This window comes from Manis pentadactyla, chromosome 6, assembly GCF_030020395.1.
Source record: "Manis pentadactyla isolate mManPen7 chromosome 6, mManPen7.hap1, whole genome shotgun sequence".
NCBI lineage: Eukaryota > Metazoa > Chordata > Mammalia > Pholidota > Manidae > Manis > Manis pentadactyla.
The window spans coordinates 154,697,491-154,712,866 of record NC_080024.1 but is presented as its reverse complement, the minus strand read 5'-3'; the positions used below and the strand labels follow the sequence as shown (position 1 = coordinate 154,712,866).

Genomic DNA, 15,376 nt, shown 5'->3' with positions numbered 1-15,376 from the left:
TAATTATAAAAAATTAACTGTGGTGAAATCCATGTCAAGTAAAATTTACATCTTAATCATTTCTAAGTGTACATGTTAAGTATATTCATGATGCTGTACAATTTTGAGAATTTTTTCATATTGCAAATTTTCATAGTCTGTACCTACTAAACAACTCCCCATGTCCCCACTCCCCAGCAACCACTATCTTCCTTTCTGTTTTTATGAGTTTGCCCAACCTTGTACCTCATGTAAGGGAAATCATACAGTATTTGTGTCTGTGGCTGGCTTATTTCACTTAGCATAATGTCTCAGGGCTCATCCATGTTGTAGCAAGTGTCAGAATTTCCTTCCTTTTTAAAGCAGAATAATACTACATTTTATGTATAGACCACACACCTCCACCTTCTCTTATATCATTTTATTCATTTATGGACATTTGGGTTGTTTCTACCTTTTGGCTATTGTGAATAATGTTGGTGTGAAATGAAGGTATACAAATATCTCAAGATTTGCTTTCATTTCTTTATACTCAGTGGAAATAGCTAGATCATATGGTATTTTTACTTTTAATTTTTTCAGGAACCACCACACTGTTTCCAGAGAAGCCACACTATTTTACATTCCCACTAGCAGTGCACAAAGGTTTCAATTTTTCTACACCTTTGCCAATACTTGTCATTTTGTTTTTGATAGTAGCCCTCCTAATAGGTGTGGCGTGGTTGGAGTAAATTACTTTTAAGGTGGATTTCTTAGCTAATAAGAAAAATATGATGAATACAAAATATGATATTGGTGAGTACTGTCTATAGTGATGGCAGAGCTGATCAGAGAAGAATCATATAAGCAAAACAATAAAAGGATTTTCTTATTCAATAATATTAAAGATTAAAACTTTCACTCGTCACTATGTTCTAAATGTAAATATGCATATCTCATTTTATTTGTTTGTAAGACTTTTTGAATCATTGGTTATAACACATATCAGGCTCATTAATATCCTCTCAGTGCAAAAATCATCAGCACAAGGACAAGATGGTGGCAGATCAGATCCTCAGTGAGTTTGTATTAGATTACACAGCAACGAGGAGATGGATCTGTGGAAGTGAAGGATAAAATTTAAAGTCCATAGATGCTTAATTTTAGAAGTTGCTATGGTAATAGAAAGGAAAGAAATGGACTCAAAGAAATATTGCCAACTGATTTTCAACCAAAGTGCAAAGGCAGTTCTCTAGAGAAAGGATAGTGTTTTCAAATTTTGCTCAAAAAAAAACAAGCCACCTATATGCAAAAAGAAACCCTTGCATATACCTCATTATACAGAAGTTGAAACAGAATAGATCATAGAACTAAATATAAAATACAGAAGCATAAAGCTTCTAGAAGAAAATACACTAAAGATTTACTCCTTCAAAAGGAGTTAATCCTTGTAACTCAATTTAGGCAAATAGTTTTTAGATACTTTATCAAAAGCACAAACCAGAAAGAAAAATCATTAATAAACTGTACCTCATGAATACAGTAGTCCCTCCTTATCCAAGGGGGATTGGTTCCAACACGCCCACTGGATGCCTGAAGCTGTGGATAGTATGGAGCTCTATGTGTAATACCATTTTCCTATACATACTTGTGATAGAGCTCGATTTATAAATTAGGCACAGTAGGAAATTAATAACCATAACCAATAACAAACAGATCATAACAACTGTAATGAAAGCTAAGAGAATGGTGTGTGTGTCTCTCTCTTAAAATACCTTACTGTACTGCACTCCCTTTTTGTGATGGTGCAAGATGCTGAAATGGCCACGCGGTGGGAGGCAGTGAGCGGGGAGGACCTGGGCACTGTGACGCAGACTCAGGCTGCTACTGACCTTCTGATGGTGGTCAAGGAGGGGCAGCCACTCCTGGACCACAGCTGACCAAGTGACTGAGACAGAGGGAGAGGGGGTGCTATTGTATTAGAGACTTTTGCTCTGTGAAAGACACCATTAAGAGGAAAAGAAGACAAGTCATAGCCTGAGAGAAAGTATTTGAAAATCATGTATCTGACAATAGTTTTGTATCAAAAATATATTAATACCTAATAACCCAATGAACAAAAGGGGCAAAATATTTCATAAGACATATCATTAAAGAAAATATACATATGGCAAATAAACACTCATAATCAACATCATCAGTGAATCAGATACAAACTATAACCACGAAAACCACTAAACTCCTATTAGAATGACTTCTACAAAACTGACAATCGTAGGTTTAGTGAAGATATGGAGCAAATTGCACTCTCTCATACACTGCCGGTGAGCATATAAAACAGTGTTACTTTTGGAAAACAGATTGACAGTTTTCCTTAAGCATTAAATATATATATATACCATGTCATCCAGGTATTTTATTTCCAGGTATATACCTAAGAGAAATAAGTTTACATTCACACAGAAACCTGTATGTCAATGTTTATAGCAGCAATATTTATAACTGCCAAAAAGAGTAAACAACCTAGATGGGATATTTCACTGTGGTCTTGATTTGCATTTCCATAACAAGTAATGATGCTGAGCATCTCTTCATGTGTTCATCAGCCATTTATATATCTTCTTAGGAGAAACGGCTATTCAGACCCTTTCCCCATTTTTAATCAGGTTATTTGCCTTGCTATTGTCGAGTTATAAGGGCTCTTTACATATTCTGGATACAAGTCCCTTATCAGATAGATTTGCAAATTTTTTTCCATTTGAAAGGCTTTCCTTCCATTATCTTGATGGTATCCTTTGAGGCAGAGTTTTTAATTCTGACGAAGTCTGAATGCTTTTGGTATCCTACCTAAGACACCATTACTTAACTGAAGGTCATAAAGATTTGCTCACATATTTTCTTCTAAGGGTTTTTATACTTTTAGTTCTTGTGTTTAGGATTAAGATCATTTATGTTTTAGATACAGAGATGGATGAAACTAAGTATGTTAATGGGAACGCAGGGGGCCACATGCACACTACATTTCCTGGTCTGTCTGCTGAGAAGGCCTACGAGCAAAGGGGCAGAGAAGCAGTGAGTAAACAGTGCACGCATCTTAGTTCCTAAGCACTCTCCTCCAGTAAAAGGAGCCAAGGCTCCTTAAAGAAGAGGTTGATTCTAGAACCTGGGCAGAGAAGCCACCAGATGGGCAGGGAGCACACTGTGGTGCTGGCAAGTAAGCAGACTCGCCTGGAAGGACGCCAGCACGCCGAAGGGCACAGGGGCCCCCCAAAGGGGTGCTCAGTGTTCCAGCCAAGGCTGGAGAGGTTCGAGCAGGAAAACGAGTAACAGGGATACAGGATTATAAACAGTACAGTGAAACAAGTCCATATTGATAAAAATAAAAGGAATAAAAAATAATTGTGAGAAAAGGGACAGAGTTCCTTAAAGAATAATTCCAATTAAATGTAGAAATTATAAAGGAAAGAGAAAATCACCATTAGAACTTCACAGATCTTGCTGCAGGAAGATCCAATATGAATATCAAAATTAGTGGGCAAATGCTTTAGGTAAGACAGGCTATTGCACGATTTGAAAGTATCTCTACTGTGATGGATATGAATTAAAAAGGAGAAAACAGGTAAGTTTGTAGTGGAGAAATATGGAGACATTACTCAACTGATCCAGGTTATATCATCTGTCGTAATGCACCCCCTAACATGCACATCTACTACTCTGAGCATTCTTAAAAAAACTCAATTGAATCATGAGCAAAAAGCAGACAAATGCAAAACAATGGACATTCTACAAAATAAGGGATCCATATTCTTTAGAGGTGTCAATGTCATGAAAGACAATGAGAGACTGAACGCCGCCCAAGGCTGCACAAGACTGTGGAGACACACCCACTAAAGGGTGTGTTAGGTCCTAAACTGGGTGAATTCGGGAAGAGAAAAATGACATGGTGGAAAACTGGTGGAATCTGACTAAAGAATAGAGTCTAGAAAACAGTATTGTACTGATGGTAATGTCTCCAGTTCCAGTAACTATACTGTGGTTATACATGATGTTAACATTTGGGCAGGGTGGGCAAAAGATATATGGGCGCTCTCTGTATTATTTTTGTAATTTTTCTGTACATTTAAAATTTTTTCAACATGGAAACTTAAAACAAGGAAAACTTGATAAATGGTAATTTTGCTCACTAAAAATAGAACTAAATGAAATTGCAAATGAGTAAGAATGTGCATTTTTACACTGTCTGAACTGAATTTCAAAGCTAATTAAAGAATATAACTAAATGTTCCTCATCATTTGGAAAACTGGTAATGCTGTTCTTCATTACATGGCTTAGTGGGAACAGTAATCCGTTAGGTAGAATCAACAGTAGGAACTTGCCAACACCTACCTTATTTCCCTCGTATAAAACCGCATTTTAGTTGGGGTCACGACAGGTCTGTGAGAGTGTGTGCAATTTAAAAATAAATAAATTATATTGAATTAAGCAGTTGATAAAAAGTCTATATAAAAATAAATGCCACATCAATTACCTGATAAAATCATACTGTCCCCACTATAACTTTCCACAATCAATTTTTTCCCTTAAAATTTTGATTAATGAAGTTGTCAGGGGGGATAAGATCACAACTTGGTTTCTTTTTTTTTACTATTTTAACTTTCAGAATTCAGTTCATGAATGCTGCAAATGTTAGTGTAGATAAGATTACAGTTTTGCCCGCTGACAGGGCGGTCACACTGTGTGCCGGTGTGACCCTGTGGCAGCAGGGAAAGAAGCCTGAAAGGGAGTTTTAATGGGCCCTGAGCTACATTAGAGGGCGATTATACTTGGCGAGGCCTCCCAGGAAAGACAAGGATAGAGTGTTCTTTTTGAAAGAAAATGAGCATCATTTTAAAACTTTTCTTTAAGGCCATGTAGCTAGGGGATGCGTCTGAGTGCCCTATGGGCCTGAGATCCATTAAAAATGATTAACTGAATGTATTTACATGAATTTCAGGTATCTTCAGCCAATTCTATTAGGTGTCACTAACAAAAGATGTATTTCAATTGTGTACTCTGACTTTATTTTAAATGCTATAAATGCCATTAAGGACTTCACGAAATATTAAGGTACACACTATTAAGGACACTATTTCAGGATCATATTCTTTTGTATAAAGTTTTAAAAATACAGAGTATAGTAGGTAACAAAGAGTAGAAATAATTAAAATAAATTAAGTGATAAGCTTCTACTCTGAAAAAAGTTTTATATAGACCCCTTCTAGCCCTAAGTTTGGAAATATGCTCATGCTATACTCTTAACAGCAATTTGAAATAAATGCAAAAAGTCACTCTCATCCTTTCCTTCTACTTTCCTATTAAAACAACAATAACAGAGCCTATCTTTTTTTTTAAAGAAAATCTCAGTATCAGTGATAATTTCCAAAGTTCTTTTGCATATATTATTTAATTTGATATTCAAAAGAGAAGCTATTATTCATTTTGTAGTTGAGAATACAGACACAGAATGATTGAGTCACTTGCTTAAAGTCACGCATCTCAATTGCCATAAAGCCAGGAAACTAAAACCTAGCTTGTCTGGCTTCCTCTCCCATCTATCCATCCATCCACCCATCCACCCAACCACCAGGCTCTGTACTCAGCAGCAGAGGTACAACTGTGGCAACATTTACCCTGGTGTCTTATTATTATTATTATTATTATTATTATTATGTGCTCATGCATAGTACATGTTTTCAGATTATCTGGTCTTAAAAATGCCAAAATTCTAAGGCCTCCTTGGTAAGAACTTCATTAACCCCCAGATGCTGATTTTTCAAAGCTCCTATACATGCAGGGTATGGAACTGAATAACCTTTAGCACAAACAGGCATGGGTTTCAATCGGCCATACTGTAGTTAAGTATCCTCCTCCTGAAGATCCATTTTTTTAAAATCATTAAATTGGGTATAATGCCCACCAAAGAAATTTGTTGTGAAGATTCAATGGCTTAGTGAAAAGTTCGGCACAGACACAGTTACTACCCTTCCTCTTTGTAATTGAAAATGTAAAATGTGACAGTGCAAAGCAATATAGTTGCCAGTACTACATACAACCATCTGAAATAACAGCCCATACATAAATACAATTTTCATTACTCCAGAACGATCAGACGGCTCTACTGCAGCAGGACTGTGGGAAGAAGGGGCAGAAGGGTGGACCAGATAGACAGAGAGAGGCAAGTACTTCCTTAACCCTGCTCCTCAGAGTTAAGCAAGTAAGTGAAGCTTTGGGACATACTGAAGAAAAGTTAGAGACAACATATTTATCCTTAAACAGATAAAATTTTAAACTAAGAACGGATAAGCAGAAAGCTTACAAAAAACCTATTTAATTATATTATTCAATATAATAATGATGAGTTGAGAAAGTCTGCTTAACTCATCAGTAAACAGTATGTTTACTGATAAACATCCAGCAATGAGATAACCCTGGATAGCGATCCTATCACTGAAAAAAGTAGGTGGATGAAAAATACTGCTTTGGCATTATTCACCCATTGACTACGAAGCGTGGAAGATAGTTCTAAACTTAGGAACTCCAGCAGGAGGGAGTGTGAGAAGGAGAGTGGAGAGAAAGGCCAGTTACCAAAATATCAAATCCGCCCTGCATGATGGACGCCGAGGACGCCGCCTTACAGAAGGAGTCAGAGTGTTTAGACAGCAGTTTGAAAGGAACAAAGACATTTAGCAGCAGTTAAGAAAAATAGTAAATTAACCCATGGGTGATGTCTGAGGTTAAAGAATCAAATTGTTGAACTGTTAATTATTTTAGGAAATCTTTTGTTAGTGATGAAGTATCAGGAGACTGGAAAACAAGGAATCCAGTCTGAAGGTTAAAAAGAAAGAGGGGAGAGGCTGAAAATTATAGAGCTGTAAGTCTAACATCTATATTAGGAAATAAATTTGAGATGATACTTATGGATGAGCTTAATGATACATCTGGAGAAGTACAATTTAATAGGAGTGAGTCAGCATGGATTTACCAAAGGCAATCATGTCAGAAAAAATTTTGTTCCTTTTTAAGTTGAAGTAATAATTGGTTTATATAAGGGAGAACCAATGAGAAACTGTCAGGATTTTCTGAGATTTTTGGACCTTTTCAGAAAATGAATTATTGTTCAGAATGTCATGACACGTGTCAGAGCATCCAACTAACAAAAGGGATGAAAGGAATGGGGTTAAAAATAGAGGCCAAAGAATCTGGCAAAGACTACATTCTACCAGGCTCTATACATGAGAACGCTAATGTTTTTAATTAATGATGAAGAAAATCTTTTATATGGGGAAATTTGAATGTATCGCTAAATGAGAGGGAATGGTTAAGCTACAAGAGGCTGTATGGCTGTTTCATCCTAACTGCGCTAGATTAAGCAAATGCGCTCAGAGGTGGAATATGAAATGCAATCTGCCTAAATAAAAAGCGATGCACTTGGAGAGAATTAAGGGATCAGTTAAGTACAGTTTAAACGGTACTGAATTAGTTACCATTAGAAAGAAAAAGAGTTTTGAGTTTTGGTAAAAGTCAGACTTTCACATTCATATTCTTGTAACTGGGTGAGGGAACTGCTATGAGATGCAGTTAAATAACACATGTCATAGAGACTAAAAAATGGATTAACTTAAAGAAGAATATGAAAATCCTGATGTGTGAAGGGAATATGATAGATTTATGTGCTATCCCACTTGCAGGTAATAATCTAAGGTATATTTTTTTAATGATTAAATCTTAATATATAAGAACCGATAAAAATCTTATCCATTTAAGTATGATTTAAAAAACTATGATAGTAGAAAAACAAAGGAAGCTAGTAAAATAACACATCATCACTTAATGCTTAAGTTAAAAATAGAGGGGCTAAAAAGAGAAGGACAAAGAATTTGGCAAAGACTACACTCCCCTCTTTCAGGTAATGTCTTAAATATTCTGAGATATAACCACCCAAGTCCAACTGAAGGTCACTTGAACTGCAACATAAAGTGTATTTAATTCTTTCCCAAGGATTAGTGAGTGAACAGCAAGCTTATTCATGGATAACAGATGGTAGAAATACAGTTGTTAAAGCTATAAGAAGATCAAAAAAAGATAATTTTTTAGCTGAAATGGATTTCACTAAATAGAAAATAAATTACAATGTACAATGTCAAAGAATTCTGGCCATTTTTAATCTGAAGTCAATTTGTGGGAACTAATGTTACTGTAAAAACTGCATCATCTTAGATCTAGAGTGGACTTAAATGAACATCTTTAGAAATCTGGGGGCTAGAGGAATCCTGTGTTTTAAGAAAAGCATGCAACTCATAGATGAGCCTGAGAATTTTCTCCAATTGAACACAACCATGTCCCAGCCCCAGGAATAAAGAGTGTCACTCCCCATCCCAGCGCTGGCTGCCCTCATGGGGGAGCACCCTGGTTGCTAACACCACCAAGTCATTCTGGCTGTGTTTACATTTCACACAAGTGGAATCATAGAGAATATATGACTCTGTGTCTGGCTTAGTTCACCCAGTGATGCTATGTGAGATTCATTTGCATCGTTCCTTTAGTTGAATTCATTCTCACTGCCACCGAATCCCACTAGGTAAATACACAGCCTTCACACATGTAACTTGATGGACATCTGGGGAGTTCTGATTTTTGACTACGATGAATATATCAGTGATTATGTTAAGTATAAGTACTAAATTAAAGACTTTCATGTAAAAGATTAAAATTGTCACAGCACATAAAGACACAAAATGCAGCTATGTGCTGCTTACAGGGAAGCTTCTGTAGCTGTAAGAGTATGAAACACAGAGTGATGGCAGGAGGCATTGCCACAAATAAGAAGGAACCTTTCCCAAGTACAAGGGAACACAAGCATTCTTTATCGTAGGTGTGTATGTGTGTAAGACCATCCTAAAGTTCCAAGTACCCAGCAATATATCTTCAAAATATATAAAGCCAAATGAACAGAATTAAAAAGAAAAATAGACAAAGTCACAATCAGAGTGAATATACCTCTCTTAGTACACCTATCTTAACAGTTAATAGAGCTGCTATAAAAAAATATCAGCAAAAATACAGCCTATCTGTATGACACAGCGAGGGAGCTTGATATAAGTGGTGCACAGAGAACCCGGAGTGTGGCGTCAGACCCACCACTGCTCACAGTCCTTTCTAGCGTGTCTCTGATGTGTACCACACTCACCGTATGCTGGGCATGAAGAAAGCACACATAAATTTCAGGGGGCTGACATGATTCAGAATACATTCCGTAAGCATAGTAAATATAAGCAAGAAACCCATTTATATTACTGTTTCAATAGTTAACAAAAAGACAACCAGAAAATTCCAAAATATAATAAAAAAGCACACTTCTAAATAATCCACTTTCATTTAGAAAAATAAAAAACCATTTATATCTTGTTTTGCAAACAAAGCTGCAACCAAAACTAAAGCTTATATGCAGCCTTTACTTCTCTGGTGTATGATATAGAAAATGATGCCAAAATCATTCTTCTAGTTCCCAAAAATAATTGAGAAAAATGACAACGAGTCATCCACAGGAGCCACTGAAAAGAAAACCCAGCAACGTGAATGCCAAGTATCATCACGCCCAACAGCTTACATGTGGTGCTACCCCCTTCAGAGTGTATGGAAACACCATGGGCACCATAGCCCCATCTGACAGGTGGGAGAGCCGAGACCCTGCTTCCAACGTCACCCCACAAGGGAAGGAGAGCCAAGGCTCCGGCCCTGGGTGCTGTGCCTACAGGAACCCAGACGCCATCGCTTGGAGGGACTTGAGATGGTCAACTCACACCCCTAACCACCCAGCGAGAGGGCTGAAGCTCGGGGATGTCCAGAGGTCCGCCAGCGCTTTCTGAAGGGTGTGCGGGCACGCGAGCCTGGTCCCGCAGCCTCTGCATGAACATCACCTCGCAGCCACTGGCTTACCTCAGTGCGGACGCACCCAGAGAAGCCACAATGACAGGAAAACCTCTTCCTATATAGCACTGTTTTCCAACAAAATCAAATACCTTATTTTAACATACACACTTCCAAATACTATCTGAACTAAAATTTAAAATACCCCACATGACACCATTTCCAATCTTTTTTGTTGCTGTTGTTTAATGGCTTCTTTCTAATGGTCTTTTAGGTCTTTGATAAACACGAGATAGCAAGTCAACATCAGAGTGATTTTGTTTGTTTCGGGGTAGTTGTAAATTTAACCTTTTTATTAAAAGAACTGTATAATATGCTTCACTGAATCTTGGGTTACAAAACTGTCAACACATTAATAGTGTAGATATCAGGGAACACAATTGGCAGTATTCTTCAGGACTCACCATAAACTACTCTTAAGATTTTATGCCACCGCAATGACCTTTCCCAACACCACCCACCAGGGATTTGTCCACCGTGGTGCCCCGTCCCTCTACCCAGCAACAGAGCATGAGGAACAGCAACAGCTTGATCATATCTTACCTGATATTGAGGAGTGCTCGTTTCATATCCTTTCAAATCATGTATTACAGGTGATTTAGAATTATGAGGTTAAAAAGTCAATCAATCCAGAAAACCTGCACCTCTTTAAAGTTCTCCGTGAGCCAAGCTAGGTTTCTCAGCGCAACAATGTTACTGAAAAGCACTATCATCACGCACACAGGGGACGAAAAACCCACACCTGTGTGTGCCGTTTGGATTCCGTTTGTGAAAAGATCATGGATCACTACTGTAACTTATGGAGATAAGTCTCTAACAGAGTTATAAAAATGTAAACACAAAACTAGGATCATACACAGTGAGCATCACACACATACACAAGGAAACTAGGATAATTTTTCTTAAAGCTCTTCTACACTAGTAGGTAGTATCTCAAAACATATCACCAAGAAACACTCAGCATCACCACGGCAGCGAGGGCATCAGCAAAGCAGTTCATCCTTTCTGTGCAGAACAACAAAAGGAAAATATTTCTATGGTCTGCAATTAGCTTCCTCCCCCTTTCTTTGTTGTTTACTTTATTTAAAAGTTAGAGAACAACTTTATTTTAGGGAAATAGCCCATTTGTAATGTCAAGTCGGTGCAATGCAAGGGAGAGACAGAATGCCTCAGTCCTGGACCTTGAAAAGCAGGCACAGGACACTGCCTTGAAAGGGCTCCTTTGCTGACATCCACCATCAGTTTGGACCATTTTGCTCGGCCATGTCTCTGGCGTCTGTATTGCTATGCAGTCACATTAATGAAGAGCCCATAGGTACTGACAGCAGGAAGATATTTCACGTTGACTTTTATGTGTTTTCATGAACTAAATTGCTAAACCATCTAGTTTAACACTTTTTCAGTAACAACCTCACCAGAATGCCAAGAGTACTGGCCTATGTTTTTGTTTTCAAACATAAGAGAGATTACCAAATCACTCTACCATTACTTTAAAAAGCCGATCGCCATGAGCATAAACAGAGAAATTTGAAGAACACACCAACAGAAAACTAATAATAACCTTATATGCAGACATTGTTAAAGGTACTAATAATATTATTCCAATGCAAATTATTCATCAAGTTCTGCTTAACGTAGATACTATATAAGCAAATCCTGTTCACGTAATTTGCAAATGGAGTCTTACATCTTGGGTGGGATTTCCTGTGACTTTCGCTGTTACCACATCTCCAGGGCCGTTGACGTAGCCCACTGCCCCCAGCATTGCTCCTGTAAGGCATGCAAGGCACTGGGCTAAGAGCTTCATGGCCATTCTCTTTTAAGGGAAGAAATCGGGCTTAAACGCAGCTCTGCTTGATCCCAAAGCACCTGCCCACAGCATCCCCTGCATCGGCTGGCATTGTTGCCATACAGTGCTATCTAGGCAACATTTCAGAACACTCTCTAAGTGTCCTTCAGGGTATGCACTTCCCCCAACAGGTCCCCACACTCATGACCTATCACTCTGCTGTTCTGCACAGTAAGAATTCAACACTCAAGGCATTCTTGTGAATCAAACAAAAAGTCGGGCTATAGGATTAGAGTCGCTCAGCCCTGCGGCTGGTGCTACAGCCCTGATCATTCCGGGGTGCCACGGCTGATTTCCGATCCACAAGGCTGGGCTGACCTGAGCCGCCTCTGCCATGGCCGATGGGGCCCTAGAGCTCAGGACAGATCCCTCCTGATTCTGGGAAGTGAGTGGCACTATGCTCCTCACTCCTGGACACTCTCCTCAGCCACATTCATTCCCTCTTCAGGTACTCACTGGAAAACTGCTATGAAGGGACAGGGCATGACATTTCAAAATCACAAACATTTGTTTAAAAAAGATAAAGATTTTACCAATTAGTCAAAACATGAAGCTCAAACAACTACTATGTTCCAGTTCACTGTGTCTCGAGTTTTTGATACTATTTGTTGTCCTGTGAGCATCATGTTGCCGTGTTTGCTCTTGTTTTACCTGTGTTCACAGCTGAGTGGGTAGGACTGGAATGTGTACTCTCAGACTTGACGCAGACACCATCACATACCCACCACGGCACAATAAATAACAGCGACATACACACAGCACGGTGACTACAGCGAGGAGCGGGGCACACTCCACAGCAAAGGCCCCTTACCTGCGTGCAGGTAAGCCAGGTCGGGGTTCTCGATATCAGGGTGTTGTTCTTTCAGGTGGTTCCGGAATTCCACAGGAACATTCGTCCCGTAGTCACACTTGGGGCAGTTGTACATCTTCACTCCTTCGTGCTTGCCCGTATGTAAAATGTGTTTTCGGATATTCTCAGCACAGTTTGATCTAGCAAGGAGGGAAAAGTAAACTGAATTAAGGTCAAATCAATGACGTTAGACCACAAACATGAGTTTACCACTCCCACAGGCCTCACTGTGTGTCAAGTATTATTCTAAGTGTGGTACTCATGCAATAATGAACTTGTGCAATACGTTAACCTTAAGAAGCTGACTGTTTTTGTAAGCCTGGTGCTAATTTTTAAGTTGGTCTTTTACCTTAGCAATTTCTATGCAGGGCCAGAAAATGTAAGTCCAGGTCCTATGATTTTAGTATCAAATTATTCTGGTACCACCTGAAGATGACATCCCCTTAGCCCCTAAGAGCACCTGTCCCCAGAGAGGGAGTGTGCAAAGGACAGCACCATCAGCCCCACTAAATTCAGAGTATGAAGAACACAGCAGCTTTGGCTTTTGAGTTCTGTCAAGTGAGCTGCTTCTAAGTAAAGCTCTATAATAGTTTAAAGATAAAAATGCACCTAGACACAGTCCTCCAAACCCATGTGTGGGCAATGTGTTAAGTGCCAGTGAGTTTTCAGTACCGATGTAGGATTTTAAGAGTGATGGACTGAAAAATACAACGGTGGGCCTAAACATTCTAACCAAACTGCCCCTGAAAACAGGAGTAGGCTCCTCTCCCACGGTCTGCAGGGTCAGAAAGGCAAGGCCTGAAATGTCCAGACAGCTGGAAACAGGACACTGCTCTGGGAGGCCAACTGTCCTGCCTGCTCCTTCATTCCTCTCAACATCTTTGCATCTGAGACGCACACCTAGAACCTTCTGAAGACACATGCATCTGGTTTTCTTTTGTTTTGCTATAAAGTAATAAAAAGGGTCGTGCACAAATTCAAGCAGACCGAGTGGGTGGTGGAGCAGATAACTAGAAAGAAAGAAAGAAAAAATCAGGCTGGCCTCAGATTTCCTACAGAGCCAAATTAAATTCAAAAGAAAACCCAGCAATATACTCATCAGCGTTTCTTGAGGTATTGCTAGAGAACAAAACCCTGCAAGATGTTATCTGAAGAAAAGGTTCCATGACCAGGGGGTGTAAGGAAATGGCGGTTGGCACACCCACCCCGCAACACACAGCAGAGAGAGGAAGGTTCTGCCAACAAGCTTCGGTCGCTGTGCATCGCCTGCACGCCTCCCAGTGGGGTTACACTCGTGGGTGACGTTCAACTGCAGCACGACGCATCTCAGGAGTGCAGCCAGGGGAACTCTGGCGAACACGGCTCTGACCCCACAATTCCACATTAGCCACCACCACTCACACGGAAAGGCAACAGACATTGGGAACCCACAGGCTCAGTAAACACGTTATCTATTCACTCACTACAGGTGAAGAATAGTGAAGGAGGAGCTCAGGAAAACCACTCCACAGACGACGGGGCAGGGATGCCCTTCCGTACCGAGGCCTGGGGGCAGCAGAGGTGTACACACTGCCCTCATGAAAGGCTCTCCTGCGTAGGCCACGGCCCTGAGGCTGGCTCCAAAAGGCTCCTCTGGAGGAACTTCTGCCATCTCCCTCCCCCTGCAGCTGGGGGCCTGTCATCACACGGACGTGCCCAGCGAGGCCCAGCCGGGCAGAGCGAGTCAGGCTGGGCCCTGCGCCTGTGCCAGGGTGAGCACAGCACGACGGCCGCGCGGCTCGGCAGCAGTGCCCGCTTCTCTGTACTTTCCAGATGTATTGTAATGATTTGTGTATTAGTGTTTACATTTAAAAAATGTAAAATACCAACAAACACCTTTAAAAAAGAGAAGATAGAAGGAGGAGGAGGAGGAGCACAGGATCAACAGGTTTGCTCGGCTGTTTCCAGCTCGCCTTCGGTAACGGCTGTCAAGCTTCGGGTTAAGTCTCTCTCAGAACTTGGGTGGGTGAGGGGACAGGGGCACAGGCAGGGCATCGCTTTCTGGTCACTACGGAACCGCCAGACTCGCTTTCGTATACATTCCCTGCTGGGAATAACCACCGCAATCGGGAGAAATGAACAAGCACTGCGGTTCCCTCTGTGCCTGCCACCGGCCTTGCTCCCCCGGGACCACGGGGCCCCGAGCGCCGGCTCCTGGGAGGCTCTGCAGGGGCGGCGGCGGCCGCCACGGAGCGGCGCGGGCCGCGGCGGGTCGGCCCGGAATCTGAGAGCAGGCCTCCGTGCCCACGGCCGGTGCAGCCTCAGTTACACACACGGTTCCTTATGTATTTACACGCCGAAGAGACTAGCACATTCACTCTAGAAAGGGTGGGGCTCTGCGGTCTCTTAAATGCATACGCACCCTTGGACTAACAGCTCTGCAGCGTGTGGACGAAACAAAGATGGGAAACATCTACGGGCCGGTGAGGCACTGTTCACTTTTTTGAGAACTGAAAAGCAAAGGACCGTACTTTGAATTCCGCAGAGAGCTGGGTGTACGGTTCCAAATCACTCCCTTAAGTCTGCAGATCTCCCATCTGTTTTCTGTGGCATCACAGACACCCCCTAAATTCACCATTGTTTACTGACACTGGGGTGGGAAACAAGCTACTACTGTACTTAATTAGTACGGTTTATTAGGACTGTTGATTCTTAGGTACCACCTACACTATTTCCTTATGGAAAAAGCTAGGCGTTAGGAATCGTCAGAGAC

At 40.6% G+C, this 15,376-nt stretch overlaps 1 protein-coding gene across 3 annotated transcripts in view; it reads right to left on the bottom strand.

Annotated features, from left to right (window-relative positions):
• ZNF407 (zinc finger protein 407) overlaps positions 1-15,376 on the bottom strand; it is a 427,068-nt gene that overhangs the window by 115,809 nt on the left and 295,883 nt on the right. For all 3 annotated transcript variants that reach the window (XM_036884103.2, XM_036884100.2, XM_036884102.2), the window contains exon 8: positions 12,586-12,764. In XM_036884103.2, the coding sequence (XP_036739998.2) occupies positions 12,586-12,764 (179 nt within the window). The remainder of the gene's footprint in view (positions 1-12,585; positions 12,765-15,376) is intronic.